Raw genomic sequence first — 25,638 nt, 5'->3', positions numbered from 1 at the left:
ACAAACACTAAGAGAAATTGAAAAGAATATGCCTGGCCTTGAGGTAATGCGTTACTCTGCATCTCAGTGCTAGAGGTGCCACTACAGACCCTGGTTCGAATCCAGGCTGTATCTCAACCGGCCGTGATTGGGAGTCCCATAAAAATATGTGACTTCTGGGCCTTCTCTTTTAGTAAAGTGTTCCCAGGACAAGGAGTATGTTGTTTGGGTAAGAGAAACATCTCATTTCACACCTCTAAAAACTTTAGGCTAAACACTGATTTGAGAAGGACTGATGGGTTTGGTTTGGAGCTGTGACCATCCAGTCTGTCGGCCAGAATCAGATAAAGAAAGTCCTTTAAAATGAACACCTCTGCAGCTTAACATAATCTCCTTCACAAGGCTTTTAAACTACACCTCCTGGACGCAGAGGGTCTGAGAAAGACATTACCTTTTTACTTCCTGGAGAGGAAAGCAGAGAGGCAAGAGAAAGAGAGGGGTGTTAGAATGGTCCTTTTTTACTGCACCTCTAAGCTCCAAACCTCGTATTTCTGCCTAATCTTACCTTAACTGTGAAACTTTACCGCAGTCTGACTCCACACGCCTCATGCGGCATCTAAAATATCTTGCATTCCACAAAATGCACTATCTGGTTATGTGGATACTGTTTATACTGTAGAAACAACATGTTCAGGCAAACAATACATTTAATGGTGAACACTATACCAAACCTGGTGTAATACATTTAATGGTGAACACTATACCAAACCTGGTGTAATACATTTAATGGTGAACACTGTATACCAAACCTGGTGCAATACATTTAATGGTGAACACTGTATACCAAACCTGGTGTAATACATTTAATGGTGAAGACAATGTATACCAAACCTGGTGTAATACATTTAATGGTGAACACTGTATACCAAACCTGGTGTAATACATTTAATGGTGAACACAATGTATACCAAACCTGGTGTAATACATTTAATGGTGAACACTGTATACCAAACCTGGTGTAATACATTTAATGGTGAACATAATGTATACCAAACCTGGTGTAATACATTTAATTGTGAACAATGTATACCAAACCTGGTGTAATACATTTAATTGTGAACATAATGTATACCAAACCTGGTGTAATACATTTAATTGTGAACAATGTATACCAAACCTGGTGTAATACATTTAATTGTGAACATAATGTATACCAAACCTGGTGTAATACATTTAATTGTGAACAATGTATACCAAACCTGGTGTAATACATTTAATTGTGAACAATGTATACCAAACCTGGTATATGGGATCTGTACAGGATGTTTAGACCATCATCCTAAAGACAACATGCTAATCAATAAGTGCCAACCTTTCTATTGGACAGAACTGTAAGAAATACAGAAACATGTTACAACATTGTAGTGTTATGGTTGACGTCATATCTTCCACAGCCAGCGCCAGATAGCCAATGGGTTGAGAGGAAATGATCAGTCATCAGTCTCATGTGTATGGTGGGCACACAGCCTAAATCAACCAACCACAAGACTCCAGGAACAAAAACACTGCACTGCAACCTAGTTCACGTTTCATTCTACCTGAATCTAATGTTAACTACAGGTATTTAACAATTGTTAAATGTATTATACAAAATAAATACTATGTACATATATCACATACTGCACATAGAATCCAGTAAATATAACAGAACTTCTTAGGATGAGCCAAAATCTAGAAGATTCCATCAATACCGTCTCGGTTAAAAAAGAGGAAAAATGTAATAAATTAAACAACTTAATAAAATTATAACACCAAATATCTGGTGATCAAATTTTAGATATACTTCCTCTACCATGCAGAAGGAGTGTTAGATGTCATAGACTGTTGGATAGCATGACGCTGATGACGGTAGGAGTGTTAATGTCATAGACTGTTAGATAGCATGATGCTGATGACGGTAGGAGTGTTAGATAGCATGACGCTGATGACGGTAGGAGTGTTAATGTCATAGACTGTTGGATAGCATGACGCTGATGACGGTAGGAGTGTTAATGTCATAGACTGTTGGATAGCATGACGCTGATGACGGTAGGAGTGTTAATGTCATAGACTGTTAGATAGCATGACGCTGATGACAGTAGGAGTGTTAGATAGCATGACGCTGATGACGGTAGGAGTGTTAGATGTCATAGACTGTTGGATAGCATGATGCTGATGATGGTAGGAGTGTTAATGTCATAGACTGTTAGATAGCATGACGCTGATGACGGTAGGAGTGTTAGATAGCATGACGCTGATGACGGTAGGAGTGTTAATGTCATAGACTGTTGGATAGCATGACGCTGATGACGGTAGGAGTGTTAATGTCATAGACTGTTAGATAGCATGACGCTGATGACGGTAGGAGTGTTAGATAGCATGACGCTGATGACGGTAGGAGTGTTAATGTCATAGACTGTTGGATAGCATGACGCTGATGACGGTAGGAGTGTTAATGTCATAGACTGTTGGATAGCATGACGCTGATGACGGTAGGAGTGTTAATGTCATAGACTGTTAGATAGCATGACGCTGATGACAGTAGGAGTGTTAGCATGACGCTGATGACGGTAGGAGTGTTAGATGTCATAGACTGTTGGATAGCATGATGCTGATGACGGTAGGAGTGTTAATGTCATAGACTGTTAGATAGCATGACGCTGATGACGGTAGGAGTGTTAGATAGCATGACGCTGATGACGGTAGGAGTGTTAATGTCATAGACTGTTGGATAGCATGACGCTGATGACGGTAGGAGTGTTAATGTCATAGACTGTTAGATAGCATGATGCTGATGACGGTAGGAGTGTTAGATAGCATGACGCTGATGACGGTAGGAGTGTTAGATGTCATAGACTGTTGGACAGCATGACGCTGATGACGGTAGGAGTGTTAGATAGCATGACGCTGATGACGGTAGGAGTGTTAGATAGCATGACGCTGATGACGGTAGGAGTGTTAGATGTCATGGACTGTTGGATAGCATGACGCTGATGACGGTAGGAGTGTTAGATGTCATAGACTGTTGGACAGCATGACGCTGATGACGGTAGGAGTGTTAATGTCATAGACTGTTGGATAGCATGACGCTGATGACGGTAGGAGTGTTAATGTCATAGACTGTTGGACAGCATGACGCTGATGACGGTAGGAGTGTTAGATAGCATGACGCTGATGACGGTAGGAGTGTTAGATGTCATAGACTGTTGGATAGCATGACGCTGATGATGGTAGGAGTGTTAGATAGCATGACGCTGATGACGGTAGGAGTGTTAGATGTCATAGACTGTTGGATAGCATGACGCTGATGACGGTAGGATTGTTAATGTCATAGACTGTTGGAAAGCATGACGCTGATGACGGTAGAGCTCAGACAGCCAGTGAGCAGCCAGTAGTGTGTGAGTAGACCGTTACTGCTGTGGAGGAGAGAGGTGGTGGAAAAGATGGCATCTGTCTTGTTTCTTGGCAACTGCATGTTACAGATGTTTCCTTCACAGCAAACAGTGCAGACCTGGAATCAGGAATAGAGATAGAATCACTTTTATTCACCTAGTACATTAACACATACACAGAATTTGAATAGGTGAAATGGTGCTTCCAGCAAAAAACTAAATATACAGACAGACTACAGACAGAACACATACAAACTACAGACAGAACACAAACAAACTACAGACAGTCCACAAACAGAACACAGACAGTCAACAGACAGACTACAGACAGAACACAGACCAACTACAGACAGTCCACAAACAGAACACAGACAGAGGAATTTCCAGAAAGAGATTGAAATAACAACTGCTGAGAAGAGACCAGATTCTTATCCAAGTGAGATCATTGTAAACCAGGGCCTGGGGTTACCATGACAGTGTGGTAAATCACACCAGACACCACAGAGCAGAGAGCCACATTCTGAACTGCAAATATTACTAATAAAAGTTCAAATATCATCTTTCTTTCCATACATGCTGGGGCACAGGGTAGCCTAGTGGTTAGAGTGTTGGACTAATAACTGAATGGTTGCAAGATCAAATCCCACAGCTGACAAGGTACAAATCTGTCCTTCTGACCCTGAACAAGGCAGTTAACCCACTGTTCCTAGGTTGTCATTGAAAATAACAATTTGTTCTTACCTGACTTGCCTAGTTAAATAAAGGTAAAATATAATAAAAATGTGTGTCCCCATTGTAAGTTAAATGTACTTGTAGGAGTTATGTTATTCAAAGGAAAGAGGCTTCTTTAATGACCTTGTATCCTTCATGGTTGTCCTGGGTGCAGCCTGTAGACAGACAGTGGACCAGGGCCACGCAGCGTTTGGTCACAGACACAGTGTTCCCCTGGACGTCCATCACATGGAGGGTGTAGCAGTACCTGGTCTCTGTCAGACACACAGACACTGTCGTTAAAGGTGCAATCTCCAATATTTACAGCTGAGAGATGGAACCATTTCTCCAGCGCTAAATGTCAGGGCTGCTGCTTAGCTTTATATATTGTCAAACTTGATCTAACATTTAGACACTATGGAATCCTGAGAAATAACGGGCCAATGAGCAATAAGTTGAACGATGATAAAAACACATCACTTTCACATTATTGTATGTCAGTTAATGTAAACGCTAATGTAGCTTACTTTTCAACAGCAATGTAATTCATTTCCATGAATATCATGTGTTAACAATCTACTTCTTACTGAAGTGAACGGTAACACTGAAAGAGACTGAGGGTTCAGATGTATTCCAGTGATTTAAACCAATCCTCACGTTTCATGTGATAAACTACCCTTTATCATTTGTTTATAACTCAAAGAATGTGCTTTTTAGATCAAATCTTTAAGGCAACAAATAACTTCACAATGATTTCAGACATTTAGTAGACAACCATATATCTATATAAAAGAAGAGAGCCTGTGGAGTTATACAACCTGCCAATTCAATTTCTTAAATAAACATGTCCAGCTTAAGTGAAATACACTGTGTTAAAGATACAGAGACCAGCAAAGAAAACATTGATAACCCTTCATTTTACAGCCTGGTATTTTCCTCTAATTTATATTTCTGCTCTGGACGGAGTCGAGAGGGTCTTAAAACAGGGTTTGATGATAGATACAGAGCAGGCTGTAAATACCAGAAATACCTTACTGTAATTACCTCGTGGGCAGTATACGTCCGGAGCCCAGCGATTGCATTCGTAGTTGTCTGGTGCATCTTTACATGTGAAGCACTTGAACCCTCCAGGATGAGGTGTGGCTGTGGATACAAGAGGAGACAAGCACACGTCTATTATTCACCATCTAGATTTAATCACATATTTTTAGTAGATTTAATAACATGTCCCAAAATGAAAAAACACTTCCCTGAATCAATACATTGTCATTACTCAATGAGCTATAGAAGAAATGCAAATTGTACAATTGACTCCTAATTGTGAGTTCTTTCAGTCCTCAGTGCTACAGCGATATGTAGTCCTCAGAGCTACAGCGATATGTAGTCCTCAGCGCTACAGCGATATGTAGTCCTCAGAGCTACAGCGATATGTAGTCCTCAGCGCTACAGCGTTATGTAGTCCTCAGAGCTACAGCGATATGTAGTCCTCAGAGCTACAGCGATATGTAGTCCTCAGAGCTACAGCGATATATAGTCCTCAGCGCTACAGCGATATGTAGTCCTCAGAGCTACAGCGATATGTAGTCCTCAGCGCTACAGCGATATGTAGTCCTCAGAGCTACAGCGATATGTAGTCCTCAGAGCTACAGCAATGTGTAGTCCTCAGCGCTACAGTGATATGTAGTCCTCAGCGCTACAGCGATATGTAGTCCTCAGAGCTACAGCGATATGTAGTCCTCAGCCAGCGGTAGTCCTCAGAGCTACAGCGATATGTAGCGTATCCTCAGCGCTACAGCGATATGTAGTCCTCAGCGCTACAGCAATATGTAGTCCTCAGCGCTACAGTGATATGTAGTCCTCAGCGCTACAGCGATATGTAGTCCTCAGCGCTACAGCGATATGTAGTCCTCAGCGCTACAGCGATATGTAGTCCTCAGAGCTACAGCGATATGTAGTCCTCAGCGCTACAGCAATATGTAGTCCTCAGAGCTACAGCGATATGTAGTCCTCAGCGCTACAGCGATATGTAGTCCTCAGAGCTACAGCGATACGTAGTCCTCAGAGCTACAGTAAACAAAGGATTGATGTTGCTGCTACAAACAGAGAGCGACATACATTTAACTACAGTACATACAGGACATTTAACTACAGTACATACAGGACATTTAACTACAGTACATTCAGGACATTTAACTACATTCACACTGTGTGTCTTTGTTAAGTGTTATATTATGAGAGGACAATACAGTTTGAATTGAATTAATGAACCATCAGTTCAAACGTCTAGATTCTAGAATAGAATGGTCTCTAAACTTTGCATGGAGACCATCTGCTGTGATCAAACACTAGGCTTGTTTAGTTTGTTCAATTGGCAACCATTATGTTAATACTAAGAACACTGGGAATCAGGCCTCCCATTGGATATTGGGCCTCCCATTGGATATTGTGCATCCCAAATGGCACCCTATTCCCTATATAGTGCACTAATTTTGATCATGGCCAATGGGGTAGTAGTGCACTATAAAGGGAATGACGTACCATTTGGGGCAGAGCATAAGACAGCTACAGGTCTCAGGGTCATCCAAACTTCACTCAAAGAACAAAAGTCTGCCTGCCTGCCTGTTTCACTCACACACACACACACACACACACACACACACACACACACACACACACACACACACACACACACACACACACACACACACACACACACACACTCCCTCTAATCCACCCTCCATACCCCAAGCCCCCAGGGCTGGTCAAGGTCATCCTATCCCCCTGTACAAGCCGGGCGTGGGTCCAAACAGACACGCATTTCTTGGGGAATTCAGCTCAGATATCCCTATGAAATTAACAACCATAAACCTGATATAGGAGCTCTTGGCTTATCAGATGTTGAAGGCAGATTGTGCCAAGAGAGCTGAGGTAAAATACATTAGATGAGATTTCAGTGTTTGACTGCAGGGAGATGTAGAGGAGGGGGAGGGGAACCATTAGGGGTCTGACCTCGTACGTTCCTGCCTCTTAGAGCTACTGTGCGTTTCCATATTTCTCACACGGCGGTGAGCGCAGTTCTCACTGTGGACCAGTATACTGTACTGTAGTCTGAGGAACTGAAGGCTGAGGGACAGAATGCGTCTCAGTTTCACAGAGAGAAAGGGGTGGAAAACAGGAAGTCACATCTGGAAACTCGCACACATCTCACTGATACCTAACACCGCAGATGTAGTAAGCCAGAGAGACTGTGTCACACAGTGGTACATATTCTGAGTGGATGAGGAAGATGTCTCTACACTGGCATTGTGGATGAATATTGTTTTATTATAATCTCTTCAAGATATGGAAAGTACCTTCAAAGATGAAGGCAGGGTGGAGAGAGGCCTGACTGTGGCCATTAACAGCTGTGGCCATGTCACCTCTGTCTGGGGATCAGAGCAGGGGCGGCATGCCCCTCAAAGATCTGAGGGGGCACAAAGTATGTGAAAAGTGCTGAACCTTTCTATTCTCATAGGTTATACAGATCGTAAGTTAAAGATAAAGATTTTTGTTAAGAGTATTATTATATAGGGCTTCCGAGTGGCGCAGCGATCTAAGGCACTGCATCTCAGTGCAAGAGGTGTCACTAGAGTCCTTGGTTCGAATCCAGGCTGTATCACATCCGACCGTGATTGGGAGTCCCATAGGGCCCAGCATCGTCCAGGTTTGGCAGGGGTAGGCCGTCATTGTAAATAAGAATTTGTTCTTAACTGACTTGCCTAGTTAAAGGTTCAATTTAAATATTATTTATCGATTGACTATGACTTTTTAAATCACCCAGCAGTGCTATCTGCAGAGCTAGCTCCAAATGTTTCAATTCTTCAGCCATTCCTGAACCTGCGACCAAAAACAAGCTACATATGGACAGTACCAAAACAAATGAGCTAATGATTCTGTCTCTTCGCAGCAAAATCTGCAGAGCTGGGATGGTTGTATCCCACATATAGATAAAATGTTATTGGTTGCAAGAATTTTGTATCATAATCTAAGTTTTGAATCCAGCGTTGTTTTGTGAATCAGTTTATAAACCATGTGCCATGGAATCGGTACATTGAAATCTCTCCCCAACTATTTTGCAATCTATATGGAACAGCTGTCCATTTTTTGGTCCTTAAATAAAACTGGTATACTTTTTTTATTTATCACAATTGTCTTTAACCAATGTTGGTCTTTAACGCAGGGCTGACAGACAAGTTCCTTACTTTCTCCCAATTCCACTTGCCTCTTCCATTTTTGCGGTAATGCTGCAATTAGTTGGTTGTAATTTTGAGTAGAGCAGGCATATATTTTTGTTAGCTGCGTGTGTGACAACTCCACCAGTCCTATTTATGATATCATTTACAAAGATTATACCGTTTTGGGGGGGGGGCGTTATTTCTCCCCAAAAATATCTTTTTTTTTTTATCAATTACAATATTTAAGTTTAACCTTAATATTTGTTGTCATATTTGTCATATCTGTCTTTTCTGGGGGATTAAACTGAAATTGAAACAAACTTTCTATAGCTTGTTTTATAAATAGCTGTAGCGGGGGTGCGTAATTGGCGGCAGAGAAGTCAGGCGCAGGAGAGCAGAACTGGGTAATAACCGGAGATTTATTAAGCAAAACCAACGGCATCCAGAAGAATAAGATAAATGGGCACAAAAATAACCCGTTGTGCGCTCACGGGGAACGTGCACAAACACTACAATAAACAATCCCACACAAAGACATGGGGGGAACAGAGGGTTAAATACACAACAAGTAATTGAGGGAATTGAAACCAGGTGTGAGGAAAAACAAGACAAAACACATGGAAAATGAAAAATGGATCAATGATGGCTAGAAGACCGGCGACACCGATCGCCGAACGCCGCTCGAACAAGGAGAGGACCCGACTTCGCCGGAAGTCGAGACAGTACCCCCCCCCCCCCGACGCGCGGCCCCAGCAGCGCGCCGACGCCGGCCTCGGGGACGACCCGGAGGGCGAGGCACAGGGCGATCCGGAAGAAGACGGTGGAACTGCCGCAGCATTGAAGGGTCCAACACGTCCTCCAACAGAACCCAGCACTTCTCCTCCGGACCGTACCCCTCCCACTCCACGAGGTACTGAAGACCCCTCGCCCGACGCCTCGAATCCAGTATAGAGCGAACGAAGTACGCCCCGACCCCCTCGATGTCCAGAGGGGGCGGAGGAACCTCCCGCACCTCAGACTCCTGGAGCAGGCCAACCACCACCGGCCTGAGGAGAGACACATGGAACGAGTGGTTAGTACGGTAATCGGGGGGAGCTGTAACCTATAACAAACCTCGTTCACTCTCCTCAGGACTTTAAATGGCCCCAGAAACCGCGGACCCAGCTTCCGACAGGGCAGGCGGAGGGGCAGGTTCCGGGGCGAGAGCCAGACCTGGTCCCCCAGTGTGAGCACCGGGGCCTCACTGCGGTGACGGTCTGCGCAGGATTTCTGGCGCAGCACAGCCCGCTGGAGGTGAACATGGGCGGCGTCCCATGTCTCCTCCGCGCGCCTGAACCAGTCGTCAACCGCAGGAGCCTCGGTCTGACTCTGATGCCAAGGCGTCAGAACCGGCTGGTACCCCAGAACGCACTGGAAGGGGGAGAGGTTAGTGGAGGAGTGGCGGAGCGAGTTCTGAGCCATCTCGGCCCAGGGCACGAACGCTGCCCACTCCCCCGGCCGATCCTGGCAATACGACCGCAGAAACCTGCCCACATCCTGGTTCACTCTATCCACCTGCCCATTACTCTCGGGATGAAACCCCGAGTTAAGGCTGATCGAGACCCCCAGACGTTCCATGAACGCCTTCCAGACCCTCGAAGTGAACTGGGGACCTCGATCAGACACTATATCCTCAGGCACCCCGTTGTGCCGGAAGACGTGCGTAAACAAGGCCTCCGCAGTCTGTAGGGCCTCCGCCACTCCTCCACTAACCTCTCCCCCTTCCAGTGTGTATTGGGGTATCAGCCGGTTCTGGCTCCTTGGCATCAGAGTCAGACCGAGGCTCCTGCGGTGGACGACTGGTTCCTGCGCGTGGAGGGGGCCCCGGCGTACTCCGTTCGTTCCATCCTGGATTCAAGGCGTCGGGCAGGGTGCCTTCAGTACCTCGTGGAGTGGGAGAGGTACGGCCCGGAGGAGAGGTGCTGAGTTCCGGTGGCGGATGTGTTGGACCCTGAACTGCTGCGGGAGTTCCACCGTTGCCGGCCGGATCGCCTTGCGCCTCGCCCTCCGGGTTGTCCCCGAGGCCAGTGTCGGCGCGCCGCTGGAGCCGCGCATCAAGGGGGGGTACTGTCACGACTTCCGGCGGTCGACGTCACCAGCTTTCTAGCCATCGCCGCTCCATTTTTTATTGTTCCACTTGTTTTGTCTTGTTCCCTGCACACCTGTTTTACATTCCCAATCACACTGCATGTATTTATTCCTCTGTTCCCCCCCATGTCTTTGTGTGAAATTGTTTGGTGTTACGTGTTTGAGGTTACGCGCCAGGCTGGTGTTTAATGATTTGTGTTTTTGCACGTAGTATGTTTATTTGGTATCTTTAGCTTTTGTAACTGTGTTTTGCGCTCTGCACTTTTGCTGTTGTGGCTGGAGGTTTTGACGCAGTTGCGCCCGTCTGCTGTTTTCTCCTGCCTCAATAAAGTGTGCGCCTGTTCACAACTCTCTGCTCTCCTGCACCTGACTTCGCAACCAGTACGCACCCAACACCTTGACAGGTGGAAGTCGTGACAATAGCGACTCTAATTTGATTGATAGCCTGAAATGGCTTCTTGGTATCTAGTTATGAGGTTTGGAGATTGGGAACCTATCTGGGCGAGCTAAAGACAACTTCATAAAAGAAGAACAAAAAAATGTATCATAATAATACAAATTACAATAATATATATTTAAAAAAACATTTACAGGACAAATCTGAGGGGGAACGTGCCCGTGTGCCCCCATAAGAACTCTGGATCCGAGGGTCATGGATGGATGCCCTTTGTCTTGGCTGTTATAATGGTCACATCACAGTATTGATGACTCATCTCAAAGGTCACTCAGAGACATTGCCAGCAGACTCAACCAGTAGAAAATAAAGGTAGGTATCAGACTCCATCTACTACAATTTGATACAAAAATACATTTCCAATGCATGTGTATTCATACTTGATGGATGGAGGAGGATGATGTCCTTCAGAGTGAAGTCCCGTGATTGAGCCGCTTCCAGCCAATCAGCGATTAGCGTTAAAAGTAGGACCCAGGCTGCTGGCCAGGCCTCCATCATTGGCTGAGACCTTCCACATGCAGCTGTCTGATTGGTCAACGTCCAGGACACTGTTGAGAGAAATCAATCAGTGAATAAAATATTAAAGGTAAACATCCTCAGAGGTGGAGAGAGACAGCGACAGAGAGAAAGAAAGAGATGGATTGAGAGACATCGATCAGTACATCTGGAGTAGGTGATCAGTTATCTGAATCTCACTCATGCTGTTGTGTGTGCTGTGCTTTGCTTCATTAGCTAAATGTCATCCAGACCCCGACTCAGATGGCTTCCAGTAACTAACCCTATAGTGAATCCCATGAAGCTAGGATCACAGTCTACAGTAAGTGGAGTGATGACGGCTTTTCTCAGGTTGCTTGAATGGGGTAATGATTACTTTGAGGACCGACATATTATATCTATTAAATGTTATTAAAGCTGTTTTACTAATCTGTTACTAAATCATCTATTATAGTCTATAATCTATTAAATGCTATTAAAGCTGTATTACAAATCTGTTACTAAATAATCTATTATAGTCTATATCTATCTATTAAATATTAAAGCTGTATTCATAATCTGTTACTAAATCATCTTTTATAGTCTATATCTATTAAATATTAAAGCTGTATTCATAATCTGTTACTAAATCAGCTATTATAGTCTATCTATCTGTTAAATATTATTAAAGCTGTATTACAAATCTGTTACTAAATCATCTATTATAGTCTATATCTATCTATTAAATATTATTAAAGCTGTATTACAAATCTGTTACTAAATCATCTTTTATAGTCTATATCTATTAAATATTAAAGCTGTATTCATAATCTGTTACTAAATCAGCTATTATAGTCTATATCTATTAAATATTAAAGCTGTATTCATAATCTGTTACTAAATCAGCTATTATAGTCTATAACTATCTGTTAAATATTATTAAAGCTGTATTACAAATCTGTTACTAAATCATCTATTATAGTCTATATATGACTGTTAAATATTATTAAAGCAGTATTACAAATCTGTTACTAAATCATCTATTATAGTCTATATCTATCTATTAAATATTATTAAAGCTGTATTACAAATCTGTTACTAAATCATCTTTTATAGTCTATATCTATTAAATATTAAAGCTGTATTCATAATCTGTTACTAAATCAGCTATTATAGTCTATATCTATTAAATATTAAAGCTGTATTCATAATCTGTTACTAAATCAGCTATTATAGTCTATAACTATCTGTTAAATATTATTAAAGCTGTATTACAAATCTGTTACTAAATCATCTATTATAGTCTATATATGACTGTTAAATATTATTAAAGCAGTATTACAAATCTGTTACTAAATCATCTATTATAGTCTATATCTATCTATTAAATATTATTAAAGCTGTATTACAAATCTGTTACTAAATCATCTATTATAGTCTATATCTATCTATTAAATATTATTAAAGCTGTATCACAAATCTGTTACTAAATCATCTATTATGATCTATATCTATCTATTAAATATTATTAAAGCTGTATTAATAATCTGTTACTAAATCATCTATTATGGTCTATATCTATCTATTAAATATTATTAAAGCTGTATTAATAATCTGTTACTAAATCATATTTTTTACTCAATATCAATTAAATATTATTAAAGCTGTATTAATAATCTGTTACTAAATCATCTATTATAGTCTACAACTACTAACTATCCCTATTCCCCTCCCATTGAAAACACAAAGCATTGTAACTGAACAAATGGTTATGGCAGTAAGAGAGCTCCAGGTCAGGCTCCTGGCCCCCACCGGTCACACAGTGACCCAGAGAGGATGGCTCAGTCATGGGGAAGTCATGTTAAGTAAGCCAAAGCTCTACAGCTAAATAACCAAAATCAGATTAGCTGATGTTAATGTTGTTAATCTCTGACTCTGTAAAGCAATAAGAGGAGCTGGACAAAAAGAAGACCAACTAGATTAGAGATGGAATGTCCGTTTTGTTTTCCTACGTTATACAGCCTGACTACCAGCCCAGGCCAGAGAGGACAATGATAGGTCTGCCTGGAGGGAGACTGGTGGCTGCCCCACTAAAGACCATCTTTACTTCCATACCAGTGAGCCTGGTAAATGGGACCAGTACCCATGACAAAGCCCCTGATGCTGGACTCTCTATGGGTTCAGACCAGGGCCAGATGACCAGCCTCCTCTCCTCCTCCATGACTCTGGATGCACAGACTCAACTTGGTTCTACAATGTATGGGCCAATGGCAGGGGTTCAATTACTCAATCCCGGGTAGAGAACAATACTGATAAGATTGGAATTTTACACCTTGCAGAGATAAGATATTGATGGACTTTATTAATCCACTTTCTGCCGAAAACATAAACTTTTTTTGCACTATAACAAAGCCCTCTGTCACGTTCGCTATCTTCAAACTCCCGATCATAAATAAACCAAGGCCCAGCGTGCATGGAATTCAACATCTTTTAATGAAGATGAAACTCTCCAAACAACAAAACAGGAGAAAAACTAAACATGACGTTCTGGGCTGCTCACAGGCAGCTACACAAAAACAAGATCCCACAATCACAGGTGGAAAAAGGGCTGCCTAAGTATGATTCCCAATCAGAGACAACGATAGACAGCTGCCTCTGATTAGGAACCATACTCAGCCAAAAACAAAGAAATAAACAACATAGAATGCCCACCCCACATCACACCCTGACCTAACAAATAGAGGAATAAAACGTCTCTCTAAGGTCAGGACGTGACACCCTCCTTTACCTCCATTTAAAGCCAGGTAATGTGAGAATTTTTTTTTAAATAATCAATTTATTCACACAATTTACTTTGCTAAGTAGTCTTATCCCATATCAGAAAGCGAATCAATATTCATTGATTGAACTTCAAACAAACTCCCCAATCTCTAATAAGAAGCCTTGGCGTGCATCATTATTCAATAAAGTATCTTGAATAAAGCCCACTGGCAAAAAGCTAGAGGATGACCAGGTCTAGCCAGCCTTGGCTTGAACATGAAGTCACATTTATAAGAGTAGCTAGATTTTTAAGAGATCAGATGGCTTCCATTCTGGATCCTTTAATTCCACTTCAATTGGCGGTTGACGACCGTACGGTTGTATTTTTGCCTGCTGCCCTTCATGACGACCGTACGGTTGTATTTTTGCCTGCTGCCCTTCATGACGACCGTACGGTTGTATTTTTGCCTGCTGCCCTTCATAACGACCGTACGGTTGTATTTTTGCCTGCTGCCCTTCATGACGACTGTATGGTTGTAAATGTTTGTTTTCTTATAATTTCTCACAGTTTCTTATAAATGCTTTAATATAATATGTCTGTGGTCTATAGAGATACTGTTATAATTTGTACTTCAATAACGCTCTAATTATGTATAAATATATTTATGTGCAATCTTCATGAGATACACAGCAGACAATCTAATCCAAACTAAAAGATAAGTATGATATATTTACTCTATATTTATTCGTATCAGATTGATGCACATATAATTCTAAGCACATTATATAGCTTCCATTCAAGTCTTTCTTTTCAAAGCATGTCAACTAGAATACATTGAGACAGGAATTTCAAACCTTCCTCCTTCCTCTCAACCCTTCTGCCAGAGCTGGAGCAATAAACAGATCTGTCACCAACACTTTACTACCTGCATGCCAGTGGAGGCTGAGGGGAGTACGGCTCATAATAATGGCTGGAACGGGTCAATGGAATGGCATCAAACACCTGGAAACCGTGTGTTTGATGTATTTGATAACATTCCACCTATTCCGCTCCAGTCATTACCACGAGCCCGTCCTCCCCAATTAAGGTGCCACCAACCCCCTGTGCTGCATGCATTCTTTTGGAAATGAAAGCTGTGGTTTGTTTTAGCATATAAAGTAATATTGTATTTTATTTTGATTAGATTCAAGGGCAGATTTACACTGGATTGATGGCAGGAAATGGTTTCAATTAAATCCTTCCTCTAAGATGAGACCTGCATAGAAACCACATGCGTTCTCTCTCATCATTATATCTCTCTCAATTTCTTTCTCCATTTCCATCGCTCTCTCTTTCTCTGCATTCCACTGGCCACTGGCCAGTAATCACTTGCCCAGGTGGAAGGTCAGGCAGGCAATGAGAAAGAAAGACAGAGAGAGAGAGTGTAATGTTTACTGTTCATTTTTATTGTTTATTTCACTTTTGTTTATTATCTAGTTCACTTGCTTTGGCAATGTAAACATGTGTTTCCCATGCCAATAAAGCCCTTAAATTGAATTGAATTGCGAGAGAGTGAGAGAGAGAAAGAGAGAGAGTGAGAGAAAGAGAGAGAGAGAGAGAGAGGGGGAGAAAGAGAGAAAGAGAGAGAGAGGGGGAGAAAGAGAGAGAGGGAGAAAGAGAGAGAGGGAGAGAGAGGGAGAAAGAAAGAGAGAGAGAGAGAGAGAGATGCAGTTATCTACAGTGATTGTGCCACAGAGCAGCATAACAGTGCCTGTCTCACCTGAATCATTCACACAGCTCCCAAACACACTTCACACACACACACTGCACTGGACAGACAAACCTGAACAAGACAGACAGAACTGGACAAGACAGAACTGAAACTGATGAAGGCCGAGAGGCAGATAAACAAACATTTATTAATTTACTGGCAAGCACAGTGCAGTGTGAAGGTTTTCTTTTCTATCCACAGTAGAGTGGCAAAATAAATGTTTTCTGACTTCCTCAACAAAGTTCCCTGAAACAGGAGTCCTGTCCTCCTGTACTAGGGCCAGGTGGAAAGGTGATCCTGAACCAGGACTCCTGTCCTCCTGTACTAGAGCCAGGTGGAAAGGTGATCCTGAACCAGGACTCCTGTCCTCCTGTACTAGAGCCAGGTGGAAAGGTGATCCTGAACCAGGACTCCTGTCCTCCTGTACTAGAGCCAGGTGGAAAGGTGATCCTGAACCAGGACTCCTGTCCTCCTGTACTAGGGCCAGGTCAGAAAGGTGATCCTGAACCAGGACTCCTGTCCTCCTGTACTAGAGCCAGGTGGAAAGGTGATCCTGAACCAGGACTCCTGTCCTCCTGTACTAGGGCCAGGTCAGAAAGGTGATCCTGAACCAGGACTCCTGTCCTCCTGTACTAGAGCCAGGTGGAAAGGTGATCCTGAACCAGGAGTCCTGTCCTCCTGTACTAGAGCCAGGTGGAAAGGTGATCCTGAACCAGGACTCCTGTCCTCCTGTACTAGGGCCAGGTCAGAAAGGTGATCCTGAACCAGGACTCCTGTCCTCCTGTACTAGAGCCAGGTCAGAAAGGTGATCCTGAACCAGGACTCCTGTCCTCCTGTACTAGAGCCAGGTGGAAAGGTGATCCTGAACCAGGACTCCTGTCCTCCTGTACTAGGGCCAGGTCAGAAAGGTGATCCTGAACCAGGACTCCTGTCCTCCTGTACTAGGGCCAGGTCAGAAAGGTGATCCTGAACCAGGACTCCTGTCCTCCTGTACTAGGGCCAGGTCAGAAAGGTGATCCTGAACCAGGACTCCTGTCCTCCTGTCCTCCTGTCCTCGGGCCAGGTCAGAAAGGTGATCCTGAACCAGGACTCCTGTCCTCCTGTACTAGGGCCAGGTCAGAAAGGTGATCCTGAACCAGGACTCCTGTCCTCCTGTACTAGAGCCAGGTGGAAAGGTGATCCTGAACCAGGACTCCTGTCCTCCTGTACTAGGGCCAGGTCAGAAAGGTGATCCTGAACCAGGACTCCTGTCCTCCTGTACTAGAGCCAGGTGGAAAGGTGATCCTGAACCAGGACTCCTGTCCTCCTGTACTAGGGCCAGGTGGGAAAGGTGATCCTGAACCAGGACTCCTGTCCTCCTGTACTAGGGCCAGGTGGAAAGGTGATCCTGAACCAGGACTCCTGTCCTCCTGTACTAGGGCCAGGTCAGAAAGGTGATCCTGAACCAGGACTCCTGTCCTCCTGTACTAGGGCCAGGTCAGAAAGGTGATCCTGAACCAGGACTCCTGTCCTCCTGTCCTCCTGTCCTCGGGCCAGGTCAGAAAGGTGATCCTGAACCAGGACTCCTGTCCTCCTGTCCTCGGGCCAGGTCAGAAAGGTGATCCTGAACCAGGACTCCTGTCCTCCTGTACTAGAGCCAGGTGGAAAGGTGATCCTGAACCAGGACTCCTGTCCTCCTGTACTAGGGCCAGGTCAGAAAGGTGATCCTGAACCAGGACTCCTGTCCTCCTGTACTAGGGCCAGGTGGAAAGGTGATCCTGAACCAGGACTCCTGTCCTCCTGTACTAGGGCCAGGTCAGAAAGGTGATCCTGAACCAGGACTCCTGTCCTCCTGTACTAGGGCCAGGTCAGAAAGGTGATCCTGAACCAGGACTCCTGTCCTCCTGTACTAGGGCCAGGTCAGAAAGGTGATCCTGAACCAGGACTCCTGTCCTCCTGTACTAGGGCCAGGTCAGAAAGGTGATCCTGAACCAGGACTCCTGTCCTCCTGTACTAGGGCCAGGTCAGAAAGGTGATCCTGAACCAGGACTCCTGTCCTCCTGTCCTCCTGTACTAGGGCCAGGTCAGAAAGGTGATCCTGAACCAGGACTCCTGTCCTCCTGTACTAGAGCCAGGTCAGAAAGGTGATCCTGAACCAGGACTCCTGTCCTCCTGTACTAGAGCCAGGTGGAAAGGTGATCCTGAACCAGGACTCCTGTCCTCCTGTACTAGGGCCAGGTGGAAAGGTGATCCTGAACCAGGACTCCTGTCCTCCTGTACTAGGGCCAGGTCAGAAAGGTGATCCTGAACCAGGACTCCTGTCCTCCTGTACTAGAGCCAGGTGGAAAGGTGATCCTGAACCAGGACTCCTGTCCTCCTGTACTAGGGCCAGGTCAGAAAGGTGATCCTGAACCAGGACTCCTGTCCTCCTGTACTAGGGCCAGGTCAGAAAGGTGATCCTGAACCAGGACTCCTGTCCTCCTGTACTAGGGCCAGGTGGGAAAGGTGATCCTGAACCAGGACTCCTGTCCTCCTGTACTAGGGCCAGGTCAGAAAGGTGATCCTGAACCAGGACTCCTGTCCTCCTGTACTAGGGCCAGGTCAGAAAGGTGATCCTGAACCAGGACTCCTGTCCTCCTGTCCTCCTGTCCTCGGGCCAGGTCAGAAAGGTGATCCTGAACCAGGACTCCTGTCCTCCTGTACTAGGGCCAGGTCAGAAAGGTGATCCTGAACCAGGACTCCTGTCCTCCTGTCCTCGGGCCAGGTCAGAAAGGTGATCCTGAACCAGGACTCCTGTCCTCCTGTACTAGGGCCAGGTCAGAAAGGTGATCCTGAACCAGGACTCCTGTCCTCCTGTCCTCGGGCCAGGTCAGAAAGGTGATCCTGAACCAGGCAACGTGATATTCCAGGTCAAACAGGGAACAACAATCCTATGTGAATGACTGGGGTTCTTCCCTTCACAACAGTACAGAGGCACAGAGAGAGACGCTAATACCTTCTGTTGTGTTCAGGGATCCACAAGAACTAGTCAGACCAAATGTTGGTGTAGTAGTATGATTCTCTCTATGATGTCATTTATCTCTGTGGGATACTACAACACTGAGTAAGAAGCTAAGAGACTTCTGAACCACTGTAGTCAGCCGACAGAGGATTATACATTAGACATGGGCCTCTATCTATGAGAATCTTGTTAGTCCCAAGTAGCTCAGCCGGTAGAGCATAGGGCTTGGAAAGCCAGAGTTGTGGGTTTGATTCCCATGGGGGACCAGTAGGAATATCTATGCACTCCCTACTGTAAGTCATTCTGGATAAGATATGATGAAAATGACTAAAAAGAGGCTCGGGTTTGTTAAGATACATTATACCTTAATCCTAAATGACAACAACAGCTTAACTATTGGCCCTGAAGAGACAGCAACTCAGTCTAAGTGTAGTGCTGATCTGGAAGATGATAATAACCTGGTCAAAAGGAATTTCCCTCAGGTCACATAGCATATGTCTCATGTAACAAAATCATTGGTTTTGGATTCCAAAGAAAGACTGGTCGCAATTAAGCTTTAAATCAAAATCCATTCCATTAGAATTCAAGATGGAATCGTGCGTAGAGCACAGATTGCTGGACCACTTTGAGGTGTTGTAAGTCAACTGTAAGGTCTCTTAACCCTCTGGTAACTCCATAGACAGGGCCGTATTGTGGGAGTAGATATGGTGGTTATACAGAGGGCAGGCTGGGTTAAGAACCTGCTGCTGTTCGTTGTACAGGAAGTCACTCACTGTACAATACACTATTAGAAAAAAAGGAGCTTTCTAGAACCTTAAAGGGTTCTTTGGCTGTCCTCATAGGAGAACCCTTTGAAGAACCCCTTTTTAGTTGCAGGTAGAACCCTTTTGGGTTCCAAGTAGAACCCTTTTGGTTCCATGTAGAACAGGTTCTACCTGTAACCAAAAAGGGTTATCCTATGGGGACAGCCGAAGAACCCTTTTGGAACCCTTTTTTCTAAGTGTACTCTATGTTTCAATGGACTGAAGGCCATACTGTACCTCTATGTGCCTGGTCTCTGGGACTGACTGCTAGAGAAGTAGCAGGACTGGCACAGAGAAATGTATGGCGGAGGCGTTGTGCCCTTCAGTGTCACTGTGGAACGTCAAGAGGCTGTCTGGGAGGCTGCTGGCGATATGGTGCTAGTTGTTGAGATATGGTCTACTCTCCAAGAGCTCCGGACATCCTGTTGGTTCTATTACTGTACCATCCTGCCCTTTATCATGACGTAGAACATTCCTTTATGATGGCGTAGAACATTCCTTTATGATGCTTTATGATGACCTAGAACATTCCTTTATGATGACCTAGAACATTCCTTTATGATAACCTAGAACATTCCTTTATGATGCCCTAGAACATTCTTTATGATGCTTTATGATGACCTAGAACATTCCTTTATGATGCCAAGCTGATTTAGGGCTCTATTCAATCAGATCCGCTTTAGCCTACATCCACATAGTGGTTGTTTTGTCAGATCCACAAGTGGTTCCTGGCATTATACATAAAGTGGGCATTGCCATTGGCTGCACGGAGTTGGATTAAGAGAAATCCCATGCAGCCTTGTTTGAACACTGGAATGTGAGATGTAATCTACACCTTGATTAGGCTGATAGAAATCCTCATATTGATTAATGATTTTAAATTTGAGATATAGCCTACACTTTCTCATTCTACCTCTTCCCCTCCTGTATTTATTTATTTAGCTCCTTTGCACCCTAGTATTTCTACTTTGCACACTCATCTACTGTCAAATCTACCATTCCAGTGTTTTACTTGCTATATTGTATTTACTTCGCCACCATGGCCTATTTATTGCCTTTACCTCCCTTATCTCACCTCATTTGCTCACATCGTATATAGACTTATATTTCTACTGTATTATTGACTGTATGTTTGTTTTACTCCATGTGTAACTCTGTGTTGTTATATGTGTCGAACTGCTTTGCTTTATCTTGGCCAGGTCGCAATTGTAAATGAGAACTTGTTCTCAATTTGCCTACCTGGTTAAATAAAGGTGAAATAAATAAAATATAATTCTGAACTTCTACTGTGAGTGGGATGGGTGTGGCTTTGTGACAATGATCAAGAGTAGCTGCTCACCGATTTGACACCTCCGACACCGCCAAAACATCAGCTATGCGGGTGTCGGCTATCGCCGGTTAATGCTTGATCTGATTGAATCTAGGCCTTAATGCTGGGTGCTGAGATTGGTGTAGACAGGCAGACAGGTGGTGTGAGGCTATGAAGTAATGAATGGACCAGCGGGACGGATTGACACACAGCAGGCTCTGGACCTCTGGGCCTCTGGACCTCTGGACCTCTGGACCTCTGGACCTCTGGCTGCCTGGAGTCACAGACTTTGATTCTCTACTTCTCCCTCATCTCTTCTTCCTGCCCCTGTGGTTCCACTACTTCCATCTCTAATTAAGTGATTTGTAAGAGAGAGGCCCGCTTTGGACTACAGGGGCCAGAGGCTGTCCCTCCCCAGGTAGGGTGCTGTACAAATGGAATTTCTGTTGCATGGCCTTTACGTGAAAAGGGAGAGCGAGAGAGAGCAAGAGAGGGGGAGAGGAGAGACCACTGACTTCTGCATATTAAGGAAAGGAGGCATCTAAAAAAAATCTAAATTACAAGACTCACAACAGCCACACTCACACCCCGTTCCACACTCTCACACACAGACAGACTGCCTCTGTGATGGCCAGCCAGCCACACAAATAGACATGTTTTTACTTGAGTGAGTTTAAAAGGAATTCCGACAAACAACTTGTTTAGAATGCTTCCCAATACCTATTTATTTTAAAGTTATAGCATGACGCATGATACATCTTTTTAAGTAGTTGGGAAAATACAGACTGGAATTGAAGATAAATTGAGAACACATGCAGATGTATTTCTAGGAGAGGCCAGACAGACTTCCTGAGAAAATGCCAAATACACTGCATTCGGAAAGTATTCCGACCACTTTACTTTTTCCACATTTTATTACATTACAGCCGTATTCCAAAATGGATTCAATCGTTTTTTCCCCCATCATCAATCTGCACACAATACCCCATAATCACAAAGCAAAAACAGGATTTAAAAAATGTTTGCAACAGAAAAAAATCTGACAGTGGGCTGCAGGAACATGTGTGTACAGTGATGTCAGTGTGAGGGCTCTGCACACCTGGACAGTAGTAATTCTACAGTATGGTTCTAGTGAACCTGCTGATGGTAGAAGCCTCAGGGCAGCCTGCTGTGTTTGAAACCCTGTCATTCCTACAGCCATAATAACACCACTTAACACTGTAGTGTACCTCACTTGTTTAATGTAGGCCTACCACACAGCTGTAGAAGAGTGCTTCCCATCCCGGCCTAGCCCTTCCACATATCTGACCGATTTTAGCGCTAGCAAACCTGATTTAGCTACAATATAATAAAATACAACAATATGGCCAACTGTTAAATCTGGAGAGAAGAATTCCTGCTGTCTCTGCTCAGTGTGTCGATTGTCTTTCATGGTGCTGAGGCAGCTATAAGTAAATTTACACTCAGTGGATTATTTATGGGCTAGGCGCATATGGCAGCACTGCACTGGCATTGCAGTTCCTAAACCTGTGCCATGCACCTGCTAACGTTACTACTTTAAGTATTCCCTAAATCAGTCTGACAGCTCTGCAATCTCATCCCCTTTGAATGGGGATCACTTAAAATAATGGAATGCTCACAATTCGTAATCTGCTGAATTTGAGAAAACAGTTTGAAATAGTTTAAAACGAGATAGAGAGCTAATCGTATTTTATATAGTACAGAGACCACTGTAGGTAAAACGTACAGTTTCCAAACAACTCACATTTGACTAGTAATCAACTAAAACGCGCACTGATTTGTCTGTTGGAAATATAGACAGGTAGGAAGCATGCAGATAAGAATAGTTGTTTTTGTGGATCACAGCTGTTTTTACGTCTCATATCTCATTTCATTGTGCACAGTGTTCAACCTAAGGAATCATTTAGAAAAACTGCACCGCAATCTCTGAAAACAACACTTACCCAAATAAAACGCCTCCCGAACTTCGTGGGTAAATCAACTGAAGAATATTCCACTTGTTATTCTAGATAAACACTACATTCGGGCTCAGAATTGGATGTGTAGCCCGATAGAATCGACATACTGCTGAGAACGAATGCCGCTCTTTTCGTCCTCTTGCAGCTTCGGGAGTTTCTGTAGGCGTGTATTATGCGTAACCATTGGAACGTCAGTGCAAGACAGATGCAGGGGGATTGGGAAGATGTGAGGTCTTCACTTTATCCATCCCATATCCATTGTGTTAATCTACACATATGGTACATGGACTATTGTCAAGACATGGCAAATGAAAATGTTTTTCAATATCAATATTTTGACTTTTAAGAGCTAAAATGGTTATTACAATTTTGACTATGCTATTTGTTATTAATTAACTGTTACACATATTATAAAATCACTCCAATAAAATTAAGAGGCTAGAATGGAAACATATTTGTAATTTATTAAACTGTTTTACACAAACCTAAATCAGTTCCACATAATCACTGTCCTCTTGTGGGGATAACTCTTTAGGAGCAACACCCAATAAATATACTATTAGCTGGCTCTTTGAAGTCTGTTATAAGGGGTTTAGATTCCACTAGGGACGGACAGACCACACATGGTGCCTCTTGATCTCTTTCCACTAGCAACATTTAACACCACAAGTTGAATAGCTTTATGAACTTGCTGATTGCTGATTGTGTGTGACAAAATATTCCTTTCCCCAGTGGAAAAACTCTCAGTGACATGCATTCATTTACCAAATACATAAATCCTTCAAGAACAGACCTAGAGATGAAGCCTACATAAAGTCTGAACATAAACTAGGTTTACATAGAAATAGATTGGCATGGGTTGTAAGAGTTTCCACTTTCTGGAAACTGAACACATATAAAAAATAGCAGCTAGCCATGATTGCTGTGTTATTTGCTGTGAAACCTGAAGGATTTATCAACCCATCAAGACAGTGTGTTGAGAGAGTGACTGACTCTGGCCCTGACTGTGCAGAGGTTCACCTTCACAAACTGCCGCAGCTGTTAGCTGGTGTTGGAAATACACCCTTTCATTTGCGTTCTGTCTGTGTCGGTGTGCTCAACATTTCAACATGATGTAAGACAAGAAAGGAGATTTCAGTGTCCTTACTTGAATGGTCTCTGGATTAATGCCAGTGATATTAGATGAATGTTTAGTCTGTGAATGCCCTTTCATCTGACTGTACACAGACTTACTGAATTCCTCTTAGCATACATAAGTAAAAGGTCAGCTTGATGTTACTCTGAAAACATTTCTATTCAATACATTTGTATTTTATTTATACATTTTAAACAGCACATAAACATAGACAGGATCATGTGAAAAGAGAAAGTAAGAGAGGAGAGAGAGAATTCCGACCAAGAATTCACAAAATGGGACAAACACCAAATTGAGAGAGTGCATGCAGAATTCTGCAAAAATATCCTCTGTGTACAACGTAAAACACCAAATAATACCTGCAGATTAATTATCAAAATCTAGAAAAATAGCTGTTAAATTCTACAACCACCTAAAAGGAAGTGATTCCCAAACCTTCCATAACAAGGCCATCACCTACAGAGCAATGAACCTGGAGAAGAGTCCCCTAAGCAAGCTGGTCCTGGGGCTCTGTTCACAAACACAAACACACACCACAGAGCCCCAGGACAGCAACACAATTAGACCCAACCAAATCATGAGAAAACAAAAAGATAATTACTTGACACATTGGAAATAATTTTTGGGGCCCTTAACAGAGAGTACACAGTGGCAGAATACCTGACCACCGTGACTGACCCAAACTTAAGGAAATCTTTGACTATGTACAGACTCCCAAATGTATGATAATATTAGAGACACATATTTCCCTAAAATTACACAGACCCACAAAGAATTAGAAAACAAATTCAATTTTGATAAACTCCCATATCTATTGGATGAAATATCACAGTGTGACATCACAGCAGCAAGATTTGTGACCTGTTGCCACAAGAAAAGGTCAACCAGTGAAGAACAAACACCATTGTAAATACAACCCATATTTATGTTTATTTATTTTCCCTTTTGTAACTATTTGCACATCATTATAACACTGTATATAGACATAATATGACATTTGAAATGTCTTTATTCTTTTGGAACTTTTGTGAGTGTAATGTTTACTGTTAATTTTGTATTGTTTATTATCTTGCTTTGGCAATGTAAGCATATGTTTCCTATGCCAATAAAGCCTCTTAAATTGAAAATTGAAAATTGAAATTGAGAGAGAGAGAGAGGAGAGAGAGGAGAGAGAGAGAGAGGAGAGAGAGAGAGAGGAGAGAAAGAAAGAAAGAAAGAAAGAAAGAAAGAAAGAAAGAAAGAAAGAAAGAAAGAAAGAAAGAAAGAAAGAAAGAAAGAAAGAAAGAAAGAAAGAAAGAAAGAAAGAAAGAAAAGGGAGTTGATAAAATGATGACTTCTTCGTTGGTTCCTAGAGGGCATCATTACAATCAAACATTCCTGAGGATACCATGGTTAACTGGGTTGGATTCATTCCTGAGGATACCATGGTTAACTGGGTTGGATTCATTCCTGAGGATACCATGGTTAACTGGGTTGGATTCATTCCTGAGGATACCATGGTTAACTGGGTTGGATTCATTCCTGAGGATAC

General features: G+C 43.1%; 1 protein-coding gene across 1 annotated transcript; it reads right to left on the bottom strand.

The window, feature by feature from the left end:
* Nucleotides 1-709: 709 nt before the first annotated feature.
* LOC106575839 (ly6/PLAUR domain-containing protein 6) lies at nucleotides 710-23,152 on the bottom strand. Its single transcript, XM_045699421.1, has 5 exons — nucleotides 22,958-23,152; nucleotides 11,297-11,464; nucleotides 5,166-5,264; nucleotides 4,266-4,396; nucleotides 710-3,529 (listed from the first exon to the last, which is right to left on the bottom strand). Exons 2-5 carry the CDS (start codon nucleotides 11,412-11,414, stop codon nucleotides 3,347-3,349), a joined length of 531 nt encoding a protein of 176 aa, XP_045555377.1. The 5' UTR covers nucleotides 11,415-11,464; nucleotides 22,958-23,152; the 3' UTR covers nucleotides 710-3,346.
* Nucleotides 23,153-25,638: the final 2,486 nt, after the last annotated feature.

Source organism: Salmo salar, chromosome ssa17 (assembly GCF_905237065.1).
Source record: "Salmo salar chromosome ssa17, Ssal_v3.1, whole genome shotgun sequence".
Classification (NCBI taxonomy): Eukaryota; Metazoa; Chordata; class Actinopteri; order Salmoniformes; family Salmonidae; genus Salmo; species Salmo salar.
The sequence above is the reverse complement of the archived record's forward strand: the minus strand, read 5'-3'. Positions and strand labels throughout refer to the sequence as shown.

Excerpts from the sequence above, each read along its gene's own strand:
- LOC106575839 (XM_045699421.1), bottom strand. The coding sequence starts at position 11,414 with ATGATGGAGGCCTGGCCAGCAGCCTGGGTCCTACTTTTAACGCTAATC. Across the intron at positions 5,265-11,296 it reads CATCCTCCTCCATCCATCAA|CCACACCTCATCCTGGAGGG; the intron begins GTATGAATACAC and ends TTGTATCCACAG. Across the intron at positions 3,530-4,265 it reads ACAACCATGAAGGATACAAG|GTCTGCACTGTTTGCTGTGA; the intron begins GTCATTAAAGAA and ends TCCTGATTCCAG.